Genomic DNA, 27,692 nt, shown 5'->3' with positions numbered 1-27,692 from the left:
TGTTTCAACATCACGGCTACAGCTCAACATTCACAACCTTAAAGTCTCTGTTAATTTGAAGCAGTGTGGTATCCTTGCTGATAATATTTCCCCACAATGTGCAACAAAAAAGACAATAATTAAATCAGACAAAATAACAACAAATAACATAAGATGGTCAAAAGCCATGACAAATAAATGTGTCTTAAGATGCTTTTTAAAAGTCTCAGTGGAGTCTGCAAAAATGCCCACTTATGGAAAGGGGGCCTAAAGGGCTCAAAAAGTCTGTGAGAGATCTTTCTCACACTTATTTGACAGTGAGACAGCCCTAAGCCTTAAGTCAGTGTTTGAGTGTGGACATTGAGATTGGGCCATAGTTGTTACTTGAGTTAAAGTCCTGGAGCACTTGCTTTTAAGTATTCAAAGTACTTTCAAATATCTGAAAACATATTTTCACAAAGCATGAGTGCAGTCATGAACGCTGCTTTCTAACACGTATCACACCGACACAGTCTTTGCTTGCAGAAGCGTTTATTGAAGTGAGAAGAAATACATTGTCAGCCAGTCAAACATCATGTGGATACATGTGAACGTTAAACAGGTGTACTTTAGTTTTCTTTTTGGTATTCATTAATTGTGTTCTTGACATTACAAAATTGCCTACATGATTCCAGCATGTCATGTTTTTAGCATCTTGACTACACCCTATGATAGACAGTATTAACCTTCCCATAATATGTGAGCTTTGCGGTTTCCCAGTTCAGAATGTTCGCCCATGGGGAAGTGCTCGTTCTCTCCCAGTGGACCAGATTACGAATGGAGCTGTATGAGAGGACCGAGTCCCACAAGTCCACATCAGAAATCTCCCCAACAAAGCTCTGATTGACTGCAAATTTACCCAAAAGGGTATCTGGATCTTGTCCGAGGATAACCTTTCCCCCAGCTTGCACAGTGTAACCCTGATTGTAGATTTTGGTCACGCTGCTATATCCGTTCATGAAGAGGGTAGTCGCACCTGTCAAGGAGTCCCAAGTGAAGCAAAGGTGGTTCGACAGGGTTCCGAGCTCTGGCACTTTGAAGCTGACGTGTTCCTTACTGGAGTGCATGTAGAGGGACAACCTAAACACAGATATTTAACAGTAAAGGATGCGTCTTTCAGCACAGAACATCAGACTGTGCAAGATGATAAAACAGAACACAATGAAGAAGAGAAGTCTCATCAATAAGATGTAGTAAAATATCAATTATTAAAGCAGCAGAGATAGTCTGTATTAAACATTTTGATCTGTGGGGATCTACCTGCCGTCTCTCTCACGCCACACATTCAGCTCATCGCGGTCTTGAGTCCGGTACGCAAACAGGATGACCTCACGGTCACCAGTAAGCTCTGTAGCAACCCGCATGCACAGAGTGAATGCCTTCATGTTCAGGGGTTTCTCGGCTTTCATCTCAACATAGCTGTCGACTGACGGAGCTGGGAACACCAAGGTCTTGATGATGGGTCTCTCTGAAAGACAGGATGGAGAAAACAAATGATCACAGAGAGCTGAGGCTGAGGATCATACAATGCATGTTGAGAAATGGACAGTTTACCATTTTTAGCCAACACCGAGGTGGCGGCAATGAGGAGGAACACGGCTACAAGTTTCATTTTGTCCTGGCAATCCTGCAACAAGAAAAGAATGTTGGGGTTATAAGTTTTATGCATGTTCATTTGAAAGAAAAGTCGTTTAAAGCTGTAAAAGTTTGAATGACCTGTGTACTCACCGTGCAGCTTCAAAGATCCTGCTACAGACCTTCTAAACTGATGAGTCTTTAAGTTGTTGTTTTCCCAACTCCACCCTGATTGCAACACAATGACATGCAAACAAATGCTGCTACGCTTTTAGCAAAAATCATGCTTGGCTTACGAAATCATCTTTAATTCAAGGTGGTGGATGAATTTCATTGTTCCAGCGAGCAACACTCAACTGAAAAAGGTCAACTGCATGAAACTTTGCAGCTTGCAGAAGAGGATGTTGGTGGCTTTTTAGAACTCTTCAAACCACCATGTTGGCCTGAAGTTACCAATCATCTGTTGGCCTGAAGTTCCAATATAAGGCGAGAGTTTGGAACAAAAACGTAGTTGCTGATTCTTCTTGAAGCACCGAGTCCACCCAACCATTCATTCATTCATTTAGTCTTATATATGTGTATGTAAGAATGTTCAACTATTGTATTCTTTCAGTCTAAGTGTCAAGTTTAGAATTCTAAATCCCAATTACAGTTTCTTTTAAATCTTGTCAGACTCAGACATGGTAAAGCAAATAAAAGTTTGCACTTACCAGTCTTTGTCGTTAAGATCCTGTTTGTGACGCCAATTTGCGATGGAATTCAGCAACAAACTGGACACTGGACACAGGAGACTCAGGAGACTCTGATGGCTTATGTTGAAATAGTTTATGTAGAACATGGCCAAGCAGAAATAAAATAACAGTACACAGGCAGGAGAGTGCAGTGCAATGCCAAGTCAGTTCTGACAGACAAAACCCTTGGCATGGTATTTATTCCCCCTGAAGACGACACTAAAGTTAGATAACCATGTTTGGACAATAGGAACACAACAAGTGGGAGGAAGACCTGTGCTCTAGTTCTGGAGACAGTAAGTCGGCCACAACACATAGATAAAGACGGGAGCAGGGGGAGAGACCTTAACTACTATCCTGACACTATCTCGCCTGTCACAGATGACATGGGAATCAAGTTACTCTAAAGTTGACCCTTAGACTGAAAGAATACAATAGCTAAACATTCTTACATACACATATATAAGAATATGAAAATTCCACAACACCGTAGACGGCTTACTGCTGTGCACTTTATTATCATCATTATTATTTCTTCTTCTTCTTCTTCTTCTTCTTCTTCTTCTTCTTCTTCATTAAGTTATATGTGCATATGTATGTAAAAATATCTATTTTATTATTAGTAGTATTTCTATCAGTATTATTTGTTTTCCTACATGTATTTATATTCATTTTTATTCAAGTTTATATGTGCATTTGTATATTCAAATATTTATTTGACCATTATTACTATTATTATTAATTTTTTTACATTTATATATACGTTTATTCGTGCACATGCATGTATAAATATCTATCTTATTATAATTATTATAATAATTATTATTATTATTAGTTTTATTTATTTTTGTACATGTATATATTCATTTTTATTTAAGTTTATGTGCGCATATGTATGTGCAAATATCTATTTAATATTATCAGTATAATTATTAATATTCATTTTCATACATGTATATATGTATTTTTATCTAAGTTTATATGTGCATACATATGTATAAATGTCTATTTTACTATCATACATATTATTATTATAACTATTTATGTTATACAAGTATGTATGTTTTGTTATTCAAGTTTATATGTGCATATGTATGTATAAATATCTATTTTTATTATTATTCTAATTATTATTTTTTGTTTATTTTATATCTATATATATATAACTCTGTTTAAAACACATAAAAATATGTTGAATATTGGACATGTATTTTAAAGTTTGAGTTTTGCAAATAAAAACAAATATTGAGATGAAAAAATATTACTTCAACAATGTCATTTGTTAGTTGGTATTTTTTTTTCTGTTAATGTGAGGAGGGGGAGGGGACAGAGAAACCCTGTGTTAATATAACCAAAAAAGGTTATGATTTTTAAAAGTGTTACTCAAAACAGAGAATATAGTTATGACTTGTGAAACAACTTTAGATTCTAATCAAAATGTAAGAACTTGACCTTTCGCCATGAAACAGGCAGTCGCACTAACCGTCATGTAGAATGTTCGCTCGCTCCTTGAATGAGCAGAATGTGAAGATGTGTTATTTTGCTGCTTATGTTATTACCAAATAAAGATGTTTTGAATAAATAATTAGTATTTGGCATTGCATCAGATTAAGCCTCATCATGCTCAGCTCCTATTTTTGATGCCAAAGTGAGAAGTTTCATGACCATATTTAGAAATACTTTCAGGATGAAGCTATCATCATGACTGGGGCTGACTCACCCAGAAATGGTAAAGGCCATTCCAGGTTTTAGTCAAACCCTCAGCTGATTAGTCATGACTAGTGAAAACTTCATATTGCATTAACTTTGATGTTTCCTCATAGAGGAAGTGTTTTTTTTCTGTCGAGGTGACTCTATGAAGAATTTAATTCCTTGTGTCTCAAATATATAACACAAACAGTCTTTTCTAGCTGACACGTTTATTGAAGTGTTTGTGAGACAATCAGCCATCACAATGATTCATACATCATGTTACACAGGTGTTATACAGGTGTAATGTTGGTACAGTCTGCTATTCATTGCAGAGCTTTGTATCACCTCTCTTTGACATTAGGACAGGGCCTACTTTCCTCCAGCATGTCATGTTTCAACATCACGGCTACAGCTCAACATTCACAACCTTAAAGTCTCTGTTAATTTGAAACAGTGCGGTATCCTTGCTGATAATATTTCCCCACAATGTGCAACAAAAAAGACAATAATTAAATCAGACAAAATAACATAAGCTGGTCAAAAGCCCTGACAAATTAATGTGTCTTAAGATGCTTTTTAAAAGTCTCAGTGGAGACAGCACAGCGCACTTGGGGCGGAAGATTGTTCCAAAGAGTTGGAGCCACATGCTCAAAGGCACGGTCACCTTTAGATTTCAGCCTCACACGAGGCACAGCAAGCAGACCCTGGTCTGAGCATCTCAGGGGTCTACTGGGGATGTACGGGTGGAGCAGGTTGGAGATATATGAGGGTGCTTGATGATGGATTGCTATATATGTTAATATGAGGACTTAAACTGTATTCTGGATTTGATTGGCAGCCAGTGTAAGGAGACTATAATGGGGGGTTATGGGTTGTTTTGCTGGACCTGGTTAAAGCTGCTGTTGGTCGTCACAGAGTCAACATCTGTTCAGAGAGAGGGACTTCGAATGTCAACACTATCCCCCCTAACCAGATTTCATCTTAGCCCCTCAACAAAGAACGGCGTGTGCAGTCATGATAGGGCCGGACTCATAACCAAGTGGAGGACGTAGTAGGGACCGCCCCTTAACCAATCAGGACAGAGGATTGGAGATTAGCTATGATTGGTCCGTTATGACAGGAACGAGGGGAATAATAACATCATTGCTTCAAAGGCTTTGGAAAACACAGAGATTTCGCAATAGTCTCAAATTACTTCACTTACTGATGAGTACCCATGGACATTCTGACCTTTTCTCCAAACCCAGCAGAAAAAAGCAACAATTTTTACACCATTCCTACCAACAGCACCTTTAACAGTCTTGCAGAAGTGTTTTTAATTAATCATAGGCGGTGAAGAGAGGATTTATTGAGGCTGGTGAACAGAGAATTGCAATAGTCAAGCCGAGAGGAAATAAAAGGATGAACCACCTCTAACTCTGTGTGTGAGACCAGGGATTTAATTTTAGCTATGTGTCTTAAGTGGAAGAAGCATGAACGGGTTATTAATTTAATGTGTTGGTTGAAAAGCAATCCATGATCAAAAGAAGTTTTGAAAAGTGGACAGTTTTTCAGTGTCATCAGCCACATTGTTTACCAATATGATGCTAATCGAAGCTTTGTCTCTGGTGTTGCTCATGTTAGTGAAAGTTAGTAGTACAGTGGTGGACATTACGTAAGACAAAGCATAGATCCTCCTGGTCAAACATTAATCCAATACAAGTTATAGGCCCAATCTCAATTTCCTCCCTAAGCCCGATGGGTAATTCCCTCACGCTAAGTCTGCAAAAATGCCCACTTATGGAAAGGGGGTATAAAGAGCTCAAAAAGTCTGTGAGAGATCCCTCACACACTTGAAGATTTGACAGTGAGACAGCCCTAAGCCTTAAGTCAGTGAGTGTTTGAGTGTGGACATTGAGATTGGGCCATAGTTGTTACTTGAGTTAAAGTCCTGGAGCACTTGCTTTTAAGTATTCAAAGTACTTTCAAATATCTGAAAACATATTTTCACAAAGCATGAGTGCAGTCATGAACGCTGCTTTCTAACACATATCACACCGACACAGTCTTTGCTTGCAGAAGCGTTTATTGAAGTGAGAAGAAATACATTGTCAGCCAGTCAAACATCACGTGGATACATGTGAACGTTAAACAGGTGTACTTTAGTTTTCTTTTTGGTATTTATTAATTGCAGAGCATTGTATTCTTGACATTACGACATTGCCTACATGATTCCAGTATGTCGTGTCTTTAGCATCTTGACTACACCCTATGATAGAGAGTATTAACCTTCCCATGATATGTGAGCTTTGCGGTTTCCCAGTTGAGAACATTCGCCCATGGGGAAGTGCTTGTTCTCTCCCAGTGGACCAGATCACGGATGGAGCTGTATGAGAGGACCGAGTCCCACAAGTCCACATCAGAAATCTCCCCAACAAAGCTCTGATTGATGTCAAAATTACCCAAATAGGTATCTGGATCTTGTCCGAGGATAACCTTTCCCCCGGCTTGCACAGTGTAACCCTTCTTGTAGATTTTGGTCACGCTGCTATACCCGTTCATGAAGAGAGTAGTCGCACCTGTCAAGGAGTCCCAAGTGAAGCAAAGGTGGGTCGACAGGGCTCCGAGCTCTGGGACTTTGAAGCTGACACGATCATTACTGGACTGCATGTAGAGGGACAACCTAAACACAGATATTTAACAGTAAAGGATGCGTCTTTCACTACAGAACATCAGACTGTGCAGGATTATAAAACAGAACACAATGAAGAAGAGAAGTCTCATCAATAAGATGTAGTAAAATATCAATTATTAAAGCAGCAGAGATAGTCTGTATTAAACATTTTGATCTGTGGGGATCTACCTGCCGTCTCCCTCACGCCACACATTCAGCTCATCGTGTTCTTTGATCCGATACGCAAACAGGATGACCGCACGGCTACCCGTAAGCTCTGTGGCAACCCGCATGCACAGAGTGAAAGCCTTCATGTTCAGGGGTTTCTCGGCTTTCATCTCAACATAGCTGTCGACTGACGGAGCTGGGAAAACCAAGGTCTTGATGATGGGTCTCTCTGAAAGACAGGATGGAGAAAACAAATGATCACAGAGAGCTGAGGCTGAGGATCATACAATGCATGTTGAGAAATGGACAGTTTACCATTTTTAGCCAACACAGAGGTGGCGGCAATGAGGAGGAACACGGCTACAAGTTTCATTTTGTCCTGGCAATCCTGCAGAAAGTAAAGAATGTTGGGGTTATAAGTTTTATGCATGTTGATTTGAAAGAAAAGTCGTTTAAAGCTGTAAAAGTTTGAATGACCTGTGTACTCACCGTGCAGCTTCAAAGATCCTGCTACAGACCTTCTAAACTGATGAGTCTTTAAGTTGTTGCTTTCCCAACTCCACCCCGATTGCAACACAATGACATGCCAACAAATGCTGCTATGCTTTTAGCAAAAATCATGCTTGGCTTACGAAATCATCTTTAATTCAAGGTGGTGGATGAATTTCATTGTTCCAGCGAGCAACACTCAGCTGAAAAAGGTCAACTGCATGAAACTTTGCAGCTTGCAGAAGACGATGTTGGTGGCTTTTTGGAACTCTTCAAACCACCATGTTGGCCTGAAGTTACCAATCATCTGTTGGCCTGAAGTTCCAATATATGGCGAGTGTTTGGAACAAAAAACGTAGTTGCTGATTCTTCTTGAAGCACCGAGTCCACCCAACCATTCATTCATTCATTTAGTCTTATATATGTGTATGTAAGAATGTTTAACTATTGTATTCTTTCAGTCTAAGTGTCAAGTTTAGAATTCTAAATCCCAATTACAGTTTCTTTTAAATCTTGTCAGACTCGGACATGGTAAAGCAAATAAAAGTTTGCACTTACCATGTCGTTAAGATCCTGTTCGTGACGCCAATTTGTGATGGAATTCAGCAACAAACTGGACACTGGACACAGGAGACTCAGGAGACTCTGATGGCTTATGTTGAAATAGTTTATGTAGAACATGGCCAAGCAGAAATAAAATAACAGTACACAGGCAGGAGAGTGCAGTGCAATGCCAAGTCAGTTCTGACAGACAAAACCCTTGGCATGGTATTTATTCCCCCTGAAGACGACACTAAAGTTAGATAACCATGTTTGGACAATAGGAACACAACAAGTGGGAGGAAGACCTGTGCTCTAGTTCTGGAGACAGTAAGTCGGCCACAACACATAGATAAAGACGGGAGCAGGGGGAGAGACCTTAACTACTACCCTGACACTATCTCGCCTGTCACAGATGACATGGGAATCAAGTTACTCTAAAGTTGACCCTTAGACTGAAAGAATACAATAGCTAAACATTCTTACATACACATATATAAGAATATGAAAATTCCACAACACCGTAGACGGCTTACTGCTGTGCACTTTATTATCATCATTATTATTTCTTCTTCTTCTTCTTCTTCTTCTTCTTCTTCTTCATTAAGTTATATGTGCATATGTATGTAAAAATATCTATTTTATTATTAGTAGTATTTTTATCAGTATTATTTGTTTTCCTACATGTATTTATATTCATTTTTATTCAAGTTTATATGTGCATTTGTATATTCAAATATTTATTTGAACATTATTATTATTATTATTTTTTTTTTACATTTATATATACGTTTATTTGTGCACATGCATGTATAAATATCTATCTTATTATAATTATTATAATAATTATTATTATTAGTTTTATTTATTTTTGTACATGTATATATTCATTTGTATTTAAGTTTATGTGTGCATATGTATGTATAAATGTCCATTTAATATTATCAGTATAATTATTAATATTCATTTTCATACATGTATATATGTATTTTTATTTAAGTTTATATGTGCACATATATGTATAAATGTCTATTTTACTATCATACATATTATTATTATAACTATTTATATTATAAAAGTATCTATGTTTTGTTATTCAAGTCTATATGTGCATATGTATGTATAAATATCTATTTTTCATTATTCTTATAATTATTATTTTTTGTTTATTTTATATATCTATATCTATATATATATATATATATAACTCTGTTTAAAACACATACAAATATGTTGAATATTGGACGTGTATTTTAAAGTTTGAGTTTTGCAAATAAAAACAAATATTGAGATGAAAAAATATAACTTCAACAATGTCATTTGTTAGTTGGTATTTTTTTTTCTGTTAATGTGAGGAAGGGGGAGGGGACAGAGAAACCCTGTGTTAATATAACCAAAAAAGGTAATGATTTTTAAAAGTGTTACTCAAAACAGAGAACAGAGTTATGACTTGTGAAACAACTTTAGATTCTAATCGAAATGTAAGAACTTGACCTTTCGCCATGAAACAGGCAGTCACATTAACCGTCATGTAGAATGTTCGCTCGCTCCTTGAATGAGCAGAATGTGAAGATGTGTTATTTTGCTGCTTATGTTATTACCAAATAAAGATGTTTTGAATAAATAATTAGTATTTGGCATTGCATCAGATTAAGCCTCATCATGCTCAGCTCCTATTTTTGATGCCAAAGTGAGAAGTTTCATGACCATATTTAGAAATACTTTCAGGATGAAGCTATCATCATGACTGGGGCTGACTCACCCAGAAATGGTAAAGGCCATTCCAGGTTTTAGTCAAACCCTCAGCTGATTAGTCATGACTAGTGAAAACTTCATATTGCATTAACTTTGATGTTTCCTCATAGAGGAAGTGTTTTTTTTCTGTCAAGGTGACTCTATGAAGAATTTAATTCCTTGTGTCTCAAATATATAACACAAACAGTCTTTTCTAGCTGACACGTTTATTGAAGTGTTTGTGAGACAATCAGCCATCACAATGATTCATACATCATGTTACACAGGTGTTATACAGGTGTAATGTTGGTACAGTCTGCTATTCATTGCAGAGCTTTGTATCACCTCTCTTTGACATTAGGACAGGGCCTACTTTCCTCCAGCATGTCATGTTTCAACATCACGGCTACAGCTCAACATTCACAACCTTAAAGTCTCTGTTAATTTGAAGCAGTGCGGTATCCTTGCTGATAATATTTCCCCACAATGTGCAACAAAAAAGACAATAATTAAATCAGACAAAATAACAACAAATAACATAAGATGGTCAAAAGCCATGACAAATAAATGTGTCTTAAGATGCTTTTTAAAGGTCTCAGTGGAGACAGCACAGCGCACTTGGGGCGGAAGATTGTTCCAAAGAGTCGGAGCCACATGCTCAAAGGCACGGTCACCTTTAGATTTCAGCCTCACACGAGGCACAGCAAGCACACCCTGGTCTGAGCATCTCAGGGGTCTACTGGGGATGTACGGGTGGAGCAGGTTGGAGATATATGAGGGTGCTTGATGATGGACTGCTATATATGTTAATATGAGGATCTTAAACTGTATTCTGGATTTGATTGGCAGCCACTGTAAGGAGACTATGACGGGGGGGATGTGGGTTGTTTTGCTGGACCTGGTTAAAGCTGCTGTTGGTCGTCACAGAGTCAACATCTGTTCAGAGAGAGGGACTTCGAATGTCAACACTATCCCCCCTAACCAGATTTCATCTTAGCCCCTCAACAAAGAACGGCGTGTGCAGTCATGATAGGGCCGGACTCATAACTAATCGGAGGACGTAGTAGGGACCGCCCCTTAACCAATCAGGACAGAGGATTGGAGATTAGCTATGATTGGTCCGTTATGACAGGAACGAGGGGAATAATAACATCATTGCTTCAAAGGCTTTGGAAAACACAGAGATTTCGCAATAGTCTCAAATTACTTCACTTACTGATGAGTACCCATGGACATTCTGACCTTTTCTCCAAACCCAGCAGAAAAAAGCAACAATTTTTACACCATTCCTACCAACAGCACCTTTAACAGTCTTGCAGAAGTGTTTTTAATTAATTATAGGCGGTGAAGAGAGGATTTATTGAAGCTGGTGAACAGAGAATTGCAATAGTCAAGCCGAGAGGAAATAAAAGGATGAACCACCTCTAACTCTGTGTGTGAGACCAGGGATTTAATTTTAGATATGTCTCTTAGGTAGAAGAAGCATGACCGGGTTATTAATTTAATGTGTTGGTCAAAGAGCAATCCATGATCAAAAGAAGTTTTTGTTCATCCAGCCCAGTAAGGCAGTCAGACAGCTGAGCAAAGTGGACAGTTTTTCAGTGTGATCAGCCACATTGTTTACCAATATGATGCTAATCGAAGCTTTGTCTCTGGTGTTGCTCATGTTAGTGAAAGTTAGTAGTACAGTGGTGGACATTACGTAAGACAAAGCATAGATCCTCCTGGTCAAACATTAATCCAATACAAGTTATAGGCCCAATCTCAATTTCCTCCCTAAGCCCGATGGGTAATTCCCTTATGCTAAGTCTGCAAAAATGCCCACTTGGGGCACTTGGAAAGGGGGTATAAAGAGCTCAAAAAGTCTGTGAGAGATCCCTCACACACTTGAAGATTTGACAGTGAGACAGCCCTAAGCCTGAAGTCAGTGAGTGTTTGAGTGTGGACATTGAGATTGGGCCATAGTTGTTACTTGAGTTAAAGTCCTGGAGCACTTGCTTTTAAATATTCAAAGTACTTTCAAATATCTGAAAACATATTTTCACAAAGCATGAGTGCAGTCATGAACGCTGCTTTCTAACACATGTCACACCGACACAGTCTTTGCTTGCAGAAGCGTTTATTGAAGTGAGAAGAAATACATTGTCAGCCAGTCAAACATCACGTGGATACATGTGAACGTTAAACAGGTGTACTTTAGTTTTCTTTTTGGTATTTATTAATTGCAGAGCATTGTATTCTTGACATTACGACATTGCCTACATGATTCCAGTATGTCGTGTCTTTAGCATCTTGACTACACCCTATGATAGAGAGTATTAACCTTCCCATGATATGTGAGCTTTGCGGTTTCCCAGTTGAGAACATTCGCCCATGGGGAAGTGCTTGTTCTCTCCAAGTTGACCAGATTACGAATGGAGCTGTATGAGAGGACCGAGTCCCACAAGTCCACATCAGAAATCTCCCCAACAAAGCTCTGATTGATGTCAAATTTACCCAAATAGGTATCTGGATCTTGTCCGAGGATAACCTTTCCCCCGGCTTGCACAGTGTAACCCTTCTTGTAGATTTTGGTCACGCTGCTATACCCGTTCATGAAGAGGGTAGATGCACCTGTCAAGGAGTCCCAAGTGAAGCAAAGGTGGGTCGACAGGGCTCCGAGCTCTGGGACTTTGAAGCTGACACGATCATTACCGGACTGCATGTAGAGGGACAACCTAAACACAGATATTTAACAGTAAAGGATGCGTCTTTCACTACAGAACATCAGACTGTGCAGGATAAAACAAAACACATGAAGAAGAGAAGTCTCATCAATAAGATGTAGTAAAATATCAATTATTAAAGCAGCAGAGATAGTCTGTATTAAACATTTTGATCTGTGGGGATCTACCTGCCGTCTTTCTCACGCCACACATTCAGCTCATCGTGTTCTTTGATCCGGTACGCAAACAGGATGACCGCACGGCTACCCGTAAGCTCTGTGGCAACCCGCATGCACAGAGTGAATGCCTTCAGGTTCAGGGGTTTCTCGGCTTTCATCTCAACATAGCTGTCAGCTGACGGAGCTGGGAACACCAAGGTCTTGATGATGGGTCTCTCTGAAAGACAGGATGGAGAAAACAAATGATCACAGGGAGCTGAGGCTGAGGATCATACAATGCATGTTGAGAAATGGACAGTTTACCATTTTTAGCCAACACAGAGGTGGCGGCAATGAGGAGGAACACGGCTACAAGTTTCATTTTGTCCTGGCAATCCTGCAACAAGAAAAGAACATTGGGGTTATAAGTTTAATGCACGCTGTTAAAGTTTGATGGAGCTGTGTACTCACCGTGCAGCTTCAAAGATCCTGCTACAGACCTTCTGAATGGATGGGTCTTTATGTTGTTGTTTTCCTAACTCCACCCCGATTGCAACACAATGACATGCCAACAAATGCTGCTACGCTTTTAGCAAAAATCATGCTTGGCTTACGAAATCATCTTTAATTCAAGAAGGTGGATGAATTTCATTTTTCCAGCGAGCAACACTCAGCTGAAAAAGGTCAACTGCATGAAACTTTGCAGCTTGCATAAGAGGATGTTGGTGGCTTTTTGGAACTCTTCAAACCACCACGTTGGCCTGAAGTTACCAATCATCTGTTGGCCTCAAGTTCCAGCATAAGGCGAGTGTTGGGAACAAAAAAACATGGTCGCTGATCCTTCTTGAAGCACCGAGTCCATCCGACCATTAATTCATTCATTTCTCTCACTTCTTTCATTACCGTAGACGACTTACTGCTGTGGACGTTCTAGACTCCAGCTGATACGAGCGATCTGGACTCCAGCGGCAACAGCTACCACTACTACAACTACTATCCATCTCACCACCATCATCTCTCTCTCTCTTGATCTCCTCTATCCCTCTTTCCAACCCCAGCTAGGTCTCAGCAGATGTGTGTCTAACATGAGTCTGGTCCTGCTGGAGGTTTCTGCCTGTTGAAGGAAGTTTGTCCTTGCCACTGTAACTTGCTAAATGCTGCAAAGTGCTCTGCTCATGGTGGATTAAGATGAGATCAGAGTCCTGTAAGATGGGACTTGATCTTATCCTGTCTTGATGTTGGTTCTTTGTTAATAATAGAACATAGAGTCCTGCATCCCTTTTTGGAGCTCCTCCTTGAGTTTTGCCAGTGTTCACAGGTTGGGTGAGATACGAAATAAACCCCAGAGAGTTCAAGAGTTGGAGGTCTACATCAGCGTCTCTTCCTAGGTGGACTCCTAAACTGGTGCTTATGGATGTAAGGGAGTACCACCGTCACTCTGAGCTGCATCTGGGTGTTCTGCAAGCGCTTTTTATCTTACCCATAAGCTAAAGTTAGTTGCTTGCATCTACAGTTTCATTCTTTGGTGGCCATTTCTTCAAGTCACCGCTTCCACTATGAAAGGTTTTGAAGAAGGTCCATTGGTTTCTGTGTCTTGAATTGGAGACCCTGCAGAAAGAGGTCTCTGCAAGTCCCCCCTTGTTTTCCCATGCAACACATTTAGGGTTACTGGCTCTGTCCAGCGGACCCCGCCACCTGATCAACCGCTGTGTTTGTTATGGCTAATATATAACTCTCAAGTCAAGTCAAGCCAAGTCAGTAGCAAAGCCCCAGTCAGGTTGAGATTGGGTAGGCCAATCCACCCCCTCCAGGAGTCTCCATCATTGCACATTTAGGCCTCAAAGTTCCCCAGTGAAACTACCAAGTCACCATGTGGAACCCTGTCCAATACCCCCTCCTGAGATTCCAAAGACTGAAATGAATTCTGAAATTAATATGGTGCAGAAACACAACCTCTCTCCTCTCTCATTTCCCTGCAGATCTCCCACTTGGGTATCCCTGCTCTCCTTGACTCGGGCAGTTCTGTTGAAGAAGTTTAGCTCCAGAACCGGTGCTGTGTACGGCCTCGAGCCCAACTCTAACATGCTGGGAATGCACTAACCCTTCCTGCCAGAGAGGTTTGGCAAGCAACCGATCCTCACTGGGGAAAGCGCGTCCACCACACACCTTTCTGCCGAGCTCCCCTTCGAGGCCTGGCACCTTTGAGTGGCCCTGCTGTCCCTTTTCTGCGGGTGAAGTTGCTCCTCTCTGTTTTGGCAGCTCCATGGGGGTTAATTGAATTGATGGTTGGGTAGGGAACCCAAGTTTGAGACACAAACTTAACCCGGAGGACTTTTGACCTTTTTAACCACAAAGACACTCACACTGTAGATGCCATTAGGCTTGATACAGCTTATTTTCTTCTTCCTCACTGTGCCTGATCATTTCCTCACTTCATCTTTTCACGTTTTGCTATTTCAGTCAGATTGAGCAATCTTCATACCGATGATTGATGTGTGTCTCTTTGGCACGTAGAAGTGATCAGTGACATCGGCAATTAAAGCGCGGGCTGTGACAGAGAAGAAACTCTCTTTTCATGTTTCTTTAATCATCACTTTGAATATACATTTATAACTATTATTTTATTCTTACTGCTAAAATTACCACTAATTGTATTATCCTACTTATATTTATTTAGTTATTCAATTATAACCTGTATATATATGTTCTTGTTGATGTCTTAATAAAGGTGCATTATATTTCAATAATGCACCTTTATTAGAACCTTCAATTGAAGTACCCTTAGACATGTGTGTGGACATGTGTTTGTGTGTACATGTATGCATATATGTATATATATTTTTTCTCTCCCTCTTGTATCTATTTTATTTATTTGCTATTATTTGTATTAGATTGATTTTTATACATGTATATATGTTTTTTATTTAAGTTTATATGTGCATATGTATGTAAAGATATCTTCTTTATTGTGATTATTATGATTATTATTGTTTTATATTATTATTATTTATTTATTTGTATACATGTATATATCTATTTTTATTTAAGTTTATATGTGCATGTGCATGTATAAATATCTGTTTTATTATTGTTATTATTATTATTTTTGGGGGGTGGGTATTTTATATATATATATATATATAACTCTGTTTAAACACAAAAATATGTTGAATATTGGACATGTATTGTAAAGTTCGCATTTTGCTAATAAAACAAATATTGAGAAGTATTACTTTAAAATATTGCTTTAAAAATGTCATTTGTTTGTCTTTATGTTATTTTTTCTGTTAATGTGAGGAAGGGGATGGGACATAAAAGAGTGTTTGTTTAACCAAAAAAGGTAATGATTGTCACAAGTGTTACTCAAAACAGAGAACAGAGTTATGACTTGTGAAAAAGAAAACTTCTGATTCTAATCGAAATGTAAGAACTTGACCTTTCTACTGTTCCAGGTTTTAGTCAAACCCTCAGCTGATAAGTCATGACTAGTGAAAACTTCTTGTGCATGAACTTTGATGTTTCAACATAGAGGAAGTCACGTTTTTTCTGTCAAGGTGACTCAATGAAGAATTGAATTCCTTGTGTCTCAAATATATCACACAAACACAGTCCTTGTTAGCAGACACATTTATTGACAATCAGCCATCATGTTACACAGGTGTTATACAGGTGTAATGTTGGACACAGTCTGCTCTTCATTGCAGAGCTGTGTATCACCTGTCTTTGACATTAGGACAGGGCCGACTTTCCTCCAGCATGTCACGTTTTAACATCACGGCTACAGCTCAACATTCACAACCTTAAAGTCTCTGTTAATTTGAAGCTGTGCGGTATCACAGTTAATAATATTTCCCCTTCACACTGACTTCCTGGAGGACATGTCTTGGATCGTTCCCCCTGAGAGGGTCTCACAGATCCACATCAGAAAACTCCTCAACAAAGCTCCATGCTTCTGCAAATTTAACTGATGAACTATCTGCATCTTGCCTAAGGAAAACTATCCCCCCTCCATGCACATTGTGATCCTTCTTGTAAAATTTGGACATGGTTTTTCCTCCCCCAAGTGAAGCACAGGTGGTTCTTCAGCCCTATTAAGAATTAAGGAATGTAATGTAGAAATACTGCTTTTGTTGCTTTCTTTTTTCTACTGCTGGTGTTTTAGGTATTGTTATGAATTGTACAGGATAGGCAAAAACAAAGCCTATTCATCTTTTGGTCATTGTTGTTCAGCATGGACATGTAAAATAGTCTTTTCTCTATTCGTTAGATCAATCAAATAATCAAGGTTTATTTATATTTATAGAGCACCTTTCAGACAAATCAAATGCAATTCAAAGTGCTTTACAGCAGTTGAAAACAAGACAGAGGCAGAATTAAAAAAACATGGATTTTAAAATAGAGACTTATGCACATCACTAACAATAAAATATGTGTAATTAAAATGTTAAAGCATCAAAATAACATTGAGAATACAAATAGTTAAAATAGATAAATAAGAATGGTAAGGATGAGAGTTGAAGATAAAATAAAGACTAAAAATATAAATGAAATTGAGTACATAAATAATAAAAAAATATTAATAAAATAATAAAACAACATTTGAATAAATATAAAACTTTAAAGTAATAGAATTTTGAAACCCTACATGAAAAGATGACATCTCACACAAACTGTAGACTTTTATTCTCTTAAAATACGTAATGACCGAAGTAAGATATTTACTCAATCTATTTTGTTATTTAATTTATTTATTTATTTGGATTAGTTATTGATTTATTTTTCTTATTCATGTATTTATTTGTTCATATTTTTATTTTTTATTATTAATATTATTAGAAGAAGAAGAAGATTCATTCATGTGTGAGTAATTGTCTATGGTAATTTTATTCAGATCCAATGAAAAATCAGTTGAGGATTCTGCGCAGTAGCTCCCCCTGCTGGCCGAGTTTATAACTGGATGTAATTCGACCCCCGAACCTGACAGGCGCGAGGACCCGGAGGAGCGGGAAACGTGGTGTGAGAGGAGGAAGTCAAACATGGCGGACCAAAACAAGACAGACACGGGAGAGAAGTTCTTTAATGAAATTCTGAGGTGTGTTGTCGTCTTTATTATCATATATCAATGAATTCACTGAAAGGAGAAGAATAAACTCTTCATAGTTTTTAATAAGTAGAGTTTAGTTTTTAGACTTGGTGTTGTCGGAGCTCTTGAATGTGTGTCAGGTTCACACGGTGTGACAGCTCCTGTAATATTTCACTGGGATTATAAACTTGTTGTGTTAGCTGGGGAAGTTATTAGGCTTTATAATATAAGTTTAAAGAATAATATATCATATTTTTGGATGCAGTAAAACCAGTCTCATGCATAGACTGTAAATAAAAAGGTCTCATGGCATTGAGTCATGGTTTTATGTTTATGACTCACCATAACACTGGAAATAAAAACACTCCAAGTAATTAAAGCTGTACGGAAGCCCTGAGGGGACATGCAAACATACATTTTGTGCACTAGTTAAGTTCTGTTACGTCATTAATACAGGAAATAAAGATTTGTTATCTTCAGTTAAAGGGAAACCAGAGTTGAAAATAATAACAGTATTAATAATAATACTAATAATACTAATAATTAATAATAATATCAGGGTTCCCACGCGTCCTGAAGAACCTGGAAAACCTGGAAAACAGTTGACCAGTTTTCCAGTACTGGAAAACACCTGGAAAATGGGAGAAAAAGTAAAAAGTCCTGGGAAATCACAGATTGTCCTGGAAAATTATTCCAACATGACTGCGTGCGACCTGACCAAGCCGCAAACTCCGGTCTCAAACCATGAAGCCAATGCGGAAGTGATATAAACTGCAATACATCGAAAATCCGCTTGAGGCTGGCTGCAGAAACACCGGAAACCACATAGATATGAATGGGAAAAAGACGATCTTTGCAGCATTAATAAACATGTTTACAGCCTGGTTCAAAAAACGGCTTGGCCCTACAAAGCTAATCTCTCTATCAGCACACACTGTACGGGGGGTGAATTTTTTCTAACATGACGGTTAAGAAGATATTAAGATTATGAGTTTTGCCCAAATAAGGACATGACTGACGTGACTCCCGGTCGGGAACACACAGCCATTGGCTAAGAGACTCACACTACGTCACACTCTGCCTAGTTGAGTTCCGCATTACCAATATGGCTGCCGCCGTCGATTTGCTTCAAAACAGCTCTCAGGAACAGATGGGTGACGTCACGGATACTACGTCCATATTTTTTACAGTCTATGGTTCCCACCCGTCCTGAAAAACCCGGAAAACCTGGAAAACAGTTGACCAGTTTTCCAGTACTGGAAAACACCTGGAAAATGGGAGAAAAAGTAAAATGTCCTGGAAAATCACAGATTGTCCTGGAAAATTATTCAAACATGACTGCGTGCGACCTGACAAGCTTAAAAAAAACACATCCCCATTCAACTTTTGTGGCCATTTTTGTCATTCGGTTCTATTTAGGTCAATTTATGCACTGATCCTCTGATTATTATTATTAATTATTTATTTATTTATTTAGTAAGGCAGCTTCCAGATTCCTTTACTGGCTCTTTTGGTTTTTTTACATAGCAAATTTTATATTTTTTGAGAAAAGAGAAAGCTGAGATGAGAGTTGGCCATCATTGTTAGGCAAGTGTTGGAGCCGATTTATTATTTGAATTAACATTATTATTATTATCATTTATATAATGCTAGGGTTAACTAATTTTGAATTATTATTGTTTATTTTGTATTTTGTTTCTCACATCCCTCCTCCTGCCCAGGCTGTCCTCCTCCCCACCCCTTTGATTAGGGAGTCAGGCCACCTGGCTCAAGGTGTGTTTTTCCTTTGTGTGCAGGAGTGAGGAGAGTGAGGAGTGAGACAGTTTTTCAACCACACGAAATAAATTCAAGTATTTTTTGAAACCAAAATCTCCGCGAGTGCTTTTTATTTGTTTAGTGAGTTCTTAAGCCTCCTCCTCACGGACTACTCTTTTTATATTTTGACATTTTTTGGATAACAAGAGTAGCCGCAACAAGTTGAAAAACTGTCTCACTCCTCACTCTCCTCACTCCTGCACACAAAGGAAAATGTATGCACTGATCCTCTGATTATTATTATTATTATTATTTATTTATTTATTTATTTATTTATTTCAGTAAGGCAGCTTCCAGATTCCTTTACTGGCTATTTTGTTTTTTTACATAGCGAATTTTATATTTTTTGAGAAAAGAGAAAGCTGAGATGAGAGTTGGCCATCATTGTTAGGCAAGGCAAGGCAGCTTTATTTGTATAGCGCATTTCATCCACCAGGGCAACTCAATGTGCTTTACATTAACACATTAAAAGCATTGGAGACATTCAGACAGGCATAAAAGAACATAATTAAAATGACAAATATGATAAAACAGAAAAGAAAAGGAAAATTACAATATATTAAAAATTACATTAAAATTTTAATTTAAAGTGGGTTAAAATGAGCTAAGATAGGAAGGCAGTGGCAAATAATAAAGTCTTAGTCTTTGATTTGAAAGAGGTGAGAGTTGGAGCAGACCTGCAGCTTTCAGGGAGTGTGTTCCAGATATGTGGTGCTTAATGACTGAACGCTGCTTCACCATGTTTCGTTCTGACTCTCGGGACTGAAAGCAGACCAGTACCTGATGACCTCAGAGGTTGAGGGGGTTCATAAAGTAGCAGCAGATCAGCCTAAACCATTCAGTGCTTTATAAACCATCAGCAGGATTTTAAAGTCTATTCTCTGATGTTACTTGGCTGCACTAATAAAGTGCTTTACATCTGTGGTTGTATTATGCTATAATCAATTTGCCATAATATTTAAGCATGTAAGAGATGATTTCATGGATAGCCATAGACTGCACATCCTTCAATGTAGACTTCTACTTAGAGGAGCATATAAGACTATTTAGGAACTAAATTAGGAACTAAATTTAGACTGTCACACCAGCTTGATCATCACTGAAAATGTCCTTAAAATGTCCTGGAAAATGATCTCTGGAAAAGAGTGGGAACCCTGTAATATCCTTTATTCACATAGCAGTTTTCAAAATATGGTTCAAAGTGTTTTACAAATAGGACAGAAACTAAAAGACAATAAAAAGAAATGTGAGGAAGAATAAAAAGAATAAAACAATGATCTATGGAAGATAAAAATAAGGTTAGAAACCTTGATGTAGTCTTAGACTCAGACCTCAATTTCAGCAGCCACATTAAGACAATTAGAAAGTCCGCCTACTATCACCTTAAGAATATATCAAGGATTAAAGGACTTATGTCTCAGCAGGATGCAGAAAAACTGGTCCATGCATTTATCTTCAGCAGACTAGACTACTGTAACAGGGTCTTTACAGGACTCCCTAAAAAGTCCATCAGACGGCTGCAGCTCATACAGAACGCTGCTTCTCGAGTCCTAACAAGGACCAACAAAGTAGACCACATCACTCCAGTTCTTAGATCCCTACACTGGCTTCCTGTCTGTCAGAGAATAGACTTTAAAATCCTGCGGATGGTTTATAAAGCACTGAATGGTTTAGGCCCAAAATACATTGCTTTTAATGTTTTAATGTAAAGCACATTGAGTTGCCCTCATGAATAAAATGCACTATACAAATAAAGTTGCCTTGCCTTGCCTTGCCTTAAGATATGGGGGGTAAGATAAAACAATGTTGGAAGACTAAAAATAGCAAAATAAAAAGATTGAAACAGTTAAAGATCAGAAATAATAAGAATAGTAGAAAAAATATTAAATAAAACAGATAGTAAATCCCTGTTGTTATACATTGACTGTTTTTATGTGTAGTAAAACCATTAACACTTCTGTCTTTCTTTAATTTCCAGTCCATCAGAACTGTTTGCAGCCCGGTCCAGGAGTCACAAGATCCCGGTCCGAGGACAGAAGGATTTCTTCCCCAATGACTCGGAGGAGCAGAGACAGCGGCTGGAGCAGAGTCTGGAGGAGCACTGGAGCCTCATATCAGAAGAGAGGGTGGAGAGGCTGTGAGTAGGAGAAGCATCCATCCAGCACTGTCAATCTTCTTCTTCTACTTCATGTTTGCAGCATGTTTAAAGAGTAGTGATGGGAACAGTGGCATAGAGCAGCCCTATGAGGACAGTTTGAAGCCTGACTGTTATGAATTCAACTATCTGTACACTTTCTGTTCCTTCTTGATGCCTTTGTGCTGTATGTGGCAAAAAGGAAGTAAACCTGCATCGCCTTACAGCCCTCATACTTCATATTCTTGCAAATGCAAAACATTCTTTAACCTGTTGGAGGAGTTGCATGAGCACTTCTGTGGTCGCATATCTTTTAGCGCCATGCCTGATATTAATGTGATGGTTCATAATCAAGCCGATGCATGAAAGTCTGTCAAATATATAACTTTGTACCACATGGAGATGTTTTAATGATGTCATTTTGTTATTTATAACTTTAGATTTTAGTCAGACTCTTCTCTCTGAGTTCTGAAATGTTCAGATAAAGGATACATCTGTTTTTTATTTCACTGTAGAGGCAACCTGGTGAAGGCGACATGGATTCCTGGTGAACAAGTAGTGGAGCTTCAGTCTCCAGCTGTGAGTACTACTTTATAACACACACACTCACACACACAGATCCTGTAATCAGCTTTTCTATTACAACCTCAATTTCTGAAAAGTTGTGACGTTGTGCAAAATGTTGATAAAAGTAAAAATAAAGACATTTCAAATATTGAAATATTGAAACTGACAAGGTATGTTTCAAACGTTGAAGATCTTTGTTTTCACACAGGGGAAGTTTTGGCAGACGATGGGCTTCTCTGCGAATGGAAAGCAGTGTCTCCTCCCTGAAGAGGCTCTCTACCTGATGGAGTGTGTGAGTGCTGCGGAAACCTGTTTGTCAGGGTGTGGTGTACCCTCATCTGAGTGATGATTACATGCTATCATAACGGCCAAATTCCACCAGATCCGTGTCTGGTCCATCTCAGGTTCCTATTCTAATCAATGTGTTAACTTCCACTGGATCCGCTCCGGTCAATCTCAACAAAGCAGATGGAGCGGGACAGGAATCAGGCACCAAAACAAGATGAAACATCCGGTTAATTTTCAAAACAAAACACTCTGTGTTTTCACCAGATTGTATTTCACTTAACTACAACAACAAACTGTCATGATGAGCGGAGCCAGGCCTGGAGTCAACAGGTCAGAGGTTTTCAGAGGACCAGAAAGACAACATGGATGAGGAGAGGAGGAGGAGAATCCTTGATTCAGTGATTACCGCAGGGAAACCTCGGTCACATGACTCCAGTTGTCTGGTGGTCCTGCTCTGTGCTGCGTATCGAAAACGCAACCGGTGGGTGTTGATGGATGAGAGAGCACGGAGCAGGACCGGACACGGATTTGGTGGAAGTCCCTGGTAAGAGCTCCAGACTCTTGCGACCCCCCTAGAAAAACTGGAATAATAACAAATCTGTCTCTCATCTGAATTCTCTTTAATGCTGTCTGAATTGCCTTTCGTGGTTACATTAAGAGGTTTGAATCTTGTGTCTAAATCAGTGAAGTGTTGTTCTATGACGTGTGTGTTGACAGGGAAACCTGCAGGTGTTTCATCAAGACCTGCCGCTGTCCATCCAGGATGGGTATGAGAAGTTTCTGTCCTTGAGCACAGTGAGCCTCCTGCAGTATCAGGTACAAACAAAGCTGAGTGTCATGTGTTTCTATTTAAAACAACCGCTGTCCAAATGAGGGTTTTCACACTAATACTTGCACAGTTGGAATTATATGAACATTCACACTTGGCATGTCAAAAAAGCAAAGTCTACAATCTGAAATCCCCTCACATTAACACATATAAATACAAACAATCCCTTTTTTTTCACCACAAAGGTGTTCGGGCATTTGAAGAGGCTCGGCTACGTGGTGCACAGATTTGATCTCAGGTAACTGAATCTTAATCCAGCAGGTTTTATTTACTGCTACGCATGGCCAGGATTTATCTTCAACATTATGTGATGTTTGTGTTTTTACCTCAAACAGTTCGGAGCCATCGTCCTATGCCCGGCAGCTGAACCTTCCTAAGCCACATGACCGAGCAGGGAGACAAGTGAAGAGGAAACGAAGCGTCAGCCCAACCCCAACCACCACAACCACTACCACCACTACAACCACCACCACCACAACATCAAGGTAGGGCTGTCACAGGACAAACATCCACAGGTGTGATCTATCACCTCAGACAGTGCAGAGAGTGAGTCTCTGTTTGCTTTTGCTTTAGTCAAACAGAAAGAAACAAAGAGTCCTCAGCTGACAGAATGGAGGAGGAAAAATACAGCCACAAGAGAGGTCCAGGGACCCAGACTGGTCCAGCAGATTCAGCCGGGGGCAGGACCTGGTGGTTTGCAGATGTTCCTAGGGATCAATCAGATCCTCAGCCGGCCTCTGGTTCCTCACGCTGGCACTTATGCTCCATCTCTTTCCCCGACCTTGGCTCCAGTGAGCGCCTCCCAAGCTGCCTGTCCTCTCCAGACCCCTCTCTGCTGCCAGGATCTTTGGCTGTGGGGGTCTGTGACATCGCGTCCTGGAGGAGCAGGATAAACCTGCGGCAGGTGAAGATGTCTGCAAATGAGCAGAAGAAGGAGGACAACAGGAGAAGGCACCAGCGGGATATCAACAGAGACAAAGAGGTTCGTAACTCACGTAACAAAACTTCAAAATGCAGCTGACATGTTGAGAAAGTCGTTTTATTTATAATGTGAGTGTCTTCCAGGTTCGGCAGTGCAGAAACTGGGCAGAGTATAGGGAACTCCTAGCAAGGCAGGAGGGGGAGCGAGGTAGACCAGCACACCTGTGGAAGAAGGAAGTGACCCCTTTGCATGACCCAAGACATCCTATCCCCACTGGTGAGACAACATGGACCTCATTCGTAATATAAATGAATCTAAAGTGAATATTTGTCTCTTGAATTTTTGTATCTATATTTATTTCAGTGGAGCTGTTGGATAAAATCAGCGTGACCAAATCTACTAACCTACTTGAGGGAGCTTCCAGGTATCACTTCTTTCTATGATATTCCATAGGCACCTTTAAAATGACACATATGGGGAAAAAATGCTTAAAAAACCTATTAATCATCTGAAATGTATCAGGTAATGTACGTCATACATGTGTTTAGTTAATTATAAAGAGCCACTCATTTCCTATGAGGTGGTATCTTGTGCACATAATTAATTATCTTGTGCAAAAAGGTTATTTCCCTCTAGGAGTGAGACAGTATCTTGTGAGAACAAGAACAGGATTATTAACATTATGAGCACATATAACCTTGTTGCAAAAAGTTGGAAGCAAGATAGTATCTTGCGAGAACAAGAATAAGGTTATTAGCTTGTGTGCATACACTATTATATTTAGCAAACATGTTAATTTCTTGTGGGAGCAAGATAGCATCTTGTGAGAGCAGGGTATGAATATTAATCTTGTCTGTGCAAGTTGTTACCCTAATTTCCTATTCGGTAGTATCTTGTGCACACAATTATTTTGTACAAAAAATGTATTTTCCTGTAAGAGGAAGATGGTAACTTGTGAGGACAAGAACATGATTATTGACTTTATGAGCACAAATTATAACCTTGTTCAAAAAAGTTGGAAGCAAGATATTATCTTGCGAGACCAGTCAATTAATTATAATCTTGCGAGTTGTTACTTGTAGGAACAAGTTATGTTGAGAGAGATAGATAGTATCTTGTTCATACAAGAACCAGATTTTTTTTCTTTGGCAAACAAGATTCTCATGTGGGACCAAGATTGTATTTAGCGCATGATGATGAGCACTTGTATCATGTGAGTTTTTCATCTTATATGAGCAAGATAGTATATTTTGAGAATAAGAACAGTGTTAGTATTTTATAAGCAAAAGATGATTATCTTGTTTGCACAAGTATTTATCTCTACCAATTAATTTATTTGCTTGTGGGAGCAAGATAGTATTTTGTGAAGACACACCTAAATAATCTTGTGCACATGAGTTATCTTGCAAGAACAAGGAATATTGTTTGAAAAAGAGCAAGATGTTTTATTCTGCTTTTGTACACAAGATATTGTCTTGTACTCACAAGATTGTATCTTGTGAGAACAAGTGTGGAATAATCACCCTTTAGCACAAGTAGTTATCTTGTTCGTGGAAGATATTGTTTTATGGGATCAAGACAAAGACAATTATCTTTATTGTTATGTTGTGCAAACACATTTTAATCTTATGAGAACAACATAGAATCTTTTGAAAATAAGACCAAGATAGTATCTTGTGAGAACAATAATAGGATAATCCCCTTTAGTACAAGTAATTATCTTCTTCGTGGAAGTTATTGTTTTATGGGATCAAGAACAAGATGATTATCTTTAGTGTAATCTTGTGCAAACACATTTTCATTCTATAGGAGCAAGATAGTATATTTTGAGAATAAGAACAGTGTTAGTATTTTCTAAGCAAAAGAAGATTATCTTGTTTGCACAAGTATTTATCTCTACCAATCAAGTTATTTTCTTGTGGGAGCAAGATAGTATTTTGTGAAGACAAGAACTAAATAATCTTGTGCACATGAGTTATCTTGCAAGAACAAGGAATATTGTTTGAAAAAGAGCAAGATGTTTTATTCTGCTTTTGTGCACAAGATATTATCTTGTTCTCACAAGATTGTATCTTGTGAGAACAAGTGTGGAATAATCACCCTTTAGCACAAGTAGTTATCTTGTTCGTGGAAGATATTGTTTTATGGGATCAAGACAAAGACAATTATCTTTATTGTTATGTTGTGCAAACACATTTTAATCTTATGAGAACAACATAGAATCTTTTGAAAATAAGACCAAGATAGTATCTTGTGAGAACAATAACAGGATAATCCCCTTTAGTACAAGTAATTATCTTTTTCGTGGAAGTTATTGTTTTATGGGATCAAGAACAAGATGATTATCTTTAGTGTAATCTTGTGCAAACACATTTTCATTCTATAGGAGCAAGATAGTATATTTTGAGAATAAGAACAGTGTTAGTATTTTATAAGCAAAAGATGATTATCTTGTTTGCACAAGTATTTATCTCTACCAATCAAGTTATTTTCTTGTGGGAGCAAGATAGTATTTTGTGAAGACAAGAACTAAATAATCTTGTGCACATGAGTTATCTTGCAAGAACAAGGAATATTGTTTGAAAAAGAGTAGGATGTTTTATTCTGCTTTTGTACACAAGATATTATCTTGTTCTCACAAGATTGTATCTTGTGAGAACAAGAATACAATAATCACCCTTTAGCACAAGTAGTTATCTTGTTCGTGGAAGATATTGTTTTATGGGATCAAGAGAAAGACGATTATCTTTATTGTTATCTTGTGCAAACACATTTTAATCTTATGAGAACAACATAGAATCTTTTGAAAATAAGACCAAGATAGTATCTTGTGAGAACAATAACAGGATAATCCCCTTTAGTACAAGTAATTATCTTTTTCGTGGAAGTTATTGTTTTATGGGATCAAGAACAAGATGATTATCTTTAGTGTAATCTTGTGCAAACACATTTTCATTTTATAGGAGCAAGATAGAATATTTTGAGAATAAAACCAAGACAGTATCTTGGGAGAACAAGAACAGGACAATCACCTGTTTGCACAAAGTTATTATCTTGCGCATGTATAGGAACAAGATAGTATGTTTTGAGAATAAGAACAGTGTTAGTATTTTCTAAGCAAAAGATGATTATCTTGTTTGCACAAGTATTTATCTCTACCAATCAATTTATTTTCTTGTGGGAGCAAGATAGTATTTTGTGAAGACACACCTAAATAATCTTGTGCACATGAGTTATCTTGCAAGAACAAGGAATATTGTTTGAAAAAGAGCAAGATGTTTTATTCTGCTTTTGTGCACAAGATATTATCTTGCTCTCACAAGATTGTATCTTGTGAGAACAAGAATAGAATAATCACCCTTTAGCACAAGTAGTTATCTTGTTCGTGGAAGATATTGTTTTATGGGATCAAGAAAAAGACGATTATCTTTATTTATATCTTGTGCAAACACATTTTCATCTTATGGGAACAACATAGAATCTTTTGAAAATAAGACCAAGATAGTATCTTGTGAAAACAAGAACAGGATAATCCCCTTTAGTACAAGTAATTATCTTTTTCGTGGAAGTTATTGTTTTATGGGATCAAGA

At 38.3% G+C, this 27,692-nt stretch overlaps 4 protein-coding genes across 7 annotated transcripts in view; 1 reads left to right on the top strand and 3 right to left on the bottom strand.

Moving 5' to 3' along the window:
- Positions 1-493: 493 nt before the first annotated feature.
- On the bottom strand, positions 494-1,872 carry LOC117832085 (pentraxin fusion protein-like). 2 transcript variants are annotated; one of them, XM_034711057.1, is made up of 4 exons: positions 1,747-1,872; positions 1,573-1,645; positions 1,279-1,486; positions 494-1,098 (listed from the first exon to the last, which is right to left on the bottom strand). In XM_034711057.1, the coding sequence occupies exons 2-4, from the start codon at positions 1,628-1,630 to the stop codon at positions 678-680; spliced, it is 687 nt and encodes a 228-aa protein (XP_034566948.1). In that variant the 5' UTR covers positions 1,631-1,645; positions 1,747-1,872; the 3' UTR covers positions 494-677. The 2 variants fall into 2 exon arrangements, with proteins under 2 accessions (XP_034566948.1, XP_034566949.1); XM_034711058.1 differs by having other exon boundaries at positions 1,735-1,793.
- A 4,191-nt stretch (positions 1,873-6,063) lies between these two features.
- On the bottom strand, positions 6,064-8,018 carry LOC117832084 (pentraxin fusion protein-like). 3 transcript variants are annotated; one of them, XM_034711053.1, is made up of 4 exons: positions 7,885-8,018; positions 7,153-7,225; positions 6,859-7,066; positions 6,064-6,678 (listed from the first exon to the last, which is right to left on the bottom strand). In XM_034711053.1, exons 1-4 carry the CDS (start codon positions 8,005-8,007, stop codon positions 6,258-6,260), a joined length of 825 nt encoding a protein of 274 aa, XP_034566944.1. In that variant the 5' UTR covers positions 8,008-8,018; the 3' UTR covers positions 6,064-6,257. The 3 variants fall into 3 exon arrangements, with proteins under 3 accessions (XP_034566944.1, XP_034566945.1, XP_034566947.1); XM_034711054.1 differs by lacking the exon at positions 7,885-8,018 and adding an exon at positions 7,327-7,427; XM_034711056.1 differs by lacking the exon at positions 7,885-8,018 and adding an exon at positions 7,315-7,337.
- A 3,684-nt stretch (positions 8,019-11,702) lies between these two features.
- On the bottom strand, positions 11,703-12,993 carry LOC117832952 (pentraxin fusion protein-like). Its single transcript, XM_034712282.1, has 4 exons — positions 12,935-12,993; positions 12,788-12,860; positions 12,494-12,701; positions 11,703-12,317 (listed from the first exon to the last, which is right to left on the bottom strand). The coding sequence occupies exons 2-4, from the start codon at positions 12,843-12,845 to the stop codon at positions 11,897-11,899; spliced, it is 687 nt and encodes a 228-aa protein (XP_034568173.1). The 5' UTR covers positions 12,846-12,860; positions 12,935-12,993; the 3' UTR covers positions 11,703-11,896.
- A 4,429-nt stretch (positions 12,994-17,422) lies between these two features.
- tsen54 (TSEN54 tRNA splicing endonuclease subunit) overlaps positions 17,423-27,692 on the top strand; it is an 11,689-nt gene continuing 1,419 nt past the window's right edge. The window contains exons 1-10 of the mRNA XM_034712087.1: positions 17,423-17,555; positions 21,340-21,498; positions 22,011-22,074; positions 22,271-22,354; positions 23,068-23,166; positions 23,365-23,417; positions 23,515-23,664; positions 23,753-24,161; positions 24,245-24,377; positions 24,465-24,525. Of these exons, the coding sequence (XP_034567978.1) occupies positions 17,500-17,555; positions 21,340-21,498; positions 22,011-22,074; positions 22,271-22,354; positions 23,068-23,166; positions 23,365-23,417; positions 23,515-23,664; positions 23,753-24,161; positions 24,245-24,377; positions 24,465-24,525 (1,268 nt within the window). The 5' untranslated portion in view covers positions 17,423-17,499. The remainder of the gene's footprint in view (positions 17,556-21,339; positions 21,499-22,010; positions 22,075-22,270; positions 22,355-23,067; positions 23,167-23,364; positions 23,418-23,514; positions 23,665-23,752; positions 24,162-24,244; positions 24,378-24,464; positions 24,526-27,692) is intronic.

Source organism: Notolabrus celidotus, chromosome 20 (assembly GCF_009762535.1).
Source record: "Notolabrus celidotus isolate fNotCel1 chromosome 20, fNotCel1.pri, whole genome shotgun sequence".
Classification (NCBI taxonomy): Eukaryota; Metazoa; Chordata; class Actinopteri; order Labriformes; family Labridae; genus Notolabrus; species Notolabrus celidotus.
This window is presented reverse-complemented; position numbering and strand designations above follow the sequence as displayed.

Bases quoted from the DNA above. Each gene is read 5' to 3' on its own strand.
- LOC117832084 (XM_034711053.1), bottom strand. From the start codon at position 8,007: ATGTTCTACATAAACTATTTCAACATAAGCCATCAGAGTCTCCTGAGT. The intron at 7,067-7,152 runs GTAAACTGTCCA...CCTGTCTTTCAG, and splicing joins CTCTGTGTTGGCTAAAAATG to AGAGACCCATCATCAAGACC. The intron at 6,679-6,858 runs GTAGATCCCCAC...ATCTGTGTTTAG, and splicing joins TGGCGTGAGGGAGACGGCAG to GTTGTCCCTCTACATGCAGT.
- LOC117832085 (XM_034711057.1), bottom strand. From the start codon at position 1,630: ATGAAACTTGTAGCCGTGTTCCTCCTCATTGCCGCCACCTCGGTGTTG. The intron at 1,487-1,572 runs GTAAACTGTCCA...CCTGTCTTTCAG, and splicing joins CTCGGTGTTGGCTAAAAATG to AGAGACCCATCATCAAGACC. The intron at 1,099-1,278 runs GTAGATCCCCAC...ATCTGTGTTTAG, and splicing joins TGGCGTGAGAGAGACGGCAG to GTTGTCCCTCTACATGCACT.
- LOC117832952 (XM_034712282.1), bottom strand. From the start codon at position 12,845: ATGAAACTTGTAGCCGTGTTCCTCCTCATTGCCGCCACCTCTGTGTTG. The intron at 12,702-12,787 runs GTAAACTGTCCA...CCTGTCTTTCAG, and splicing joins CTCTGTGTTGGCTAAAAATG to AGAGACCCATCATCAAGACC. The intron at 12,318-12,493 runs GTAGATCCCCAC...ATCTGTGTTTAG, and splicing joins TGGCGTGAGAAAGACGGCAG to GTTGTCCCTCTACATGCAGT.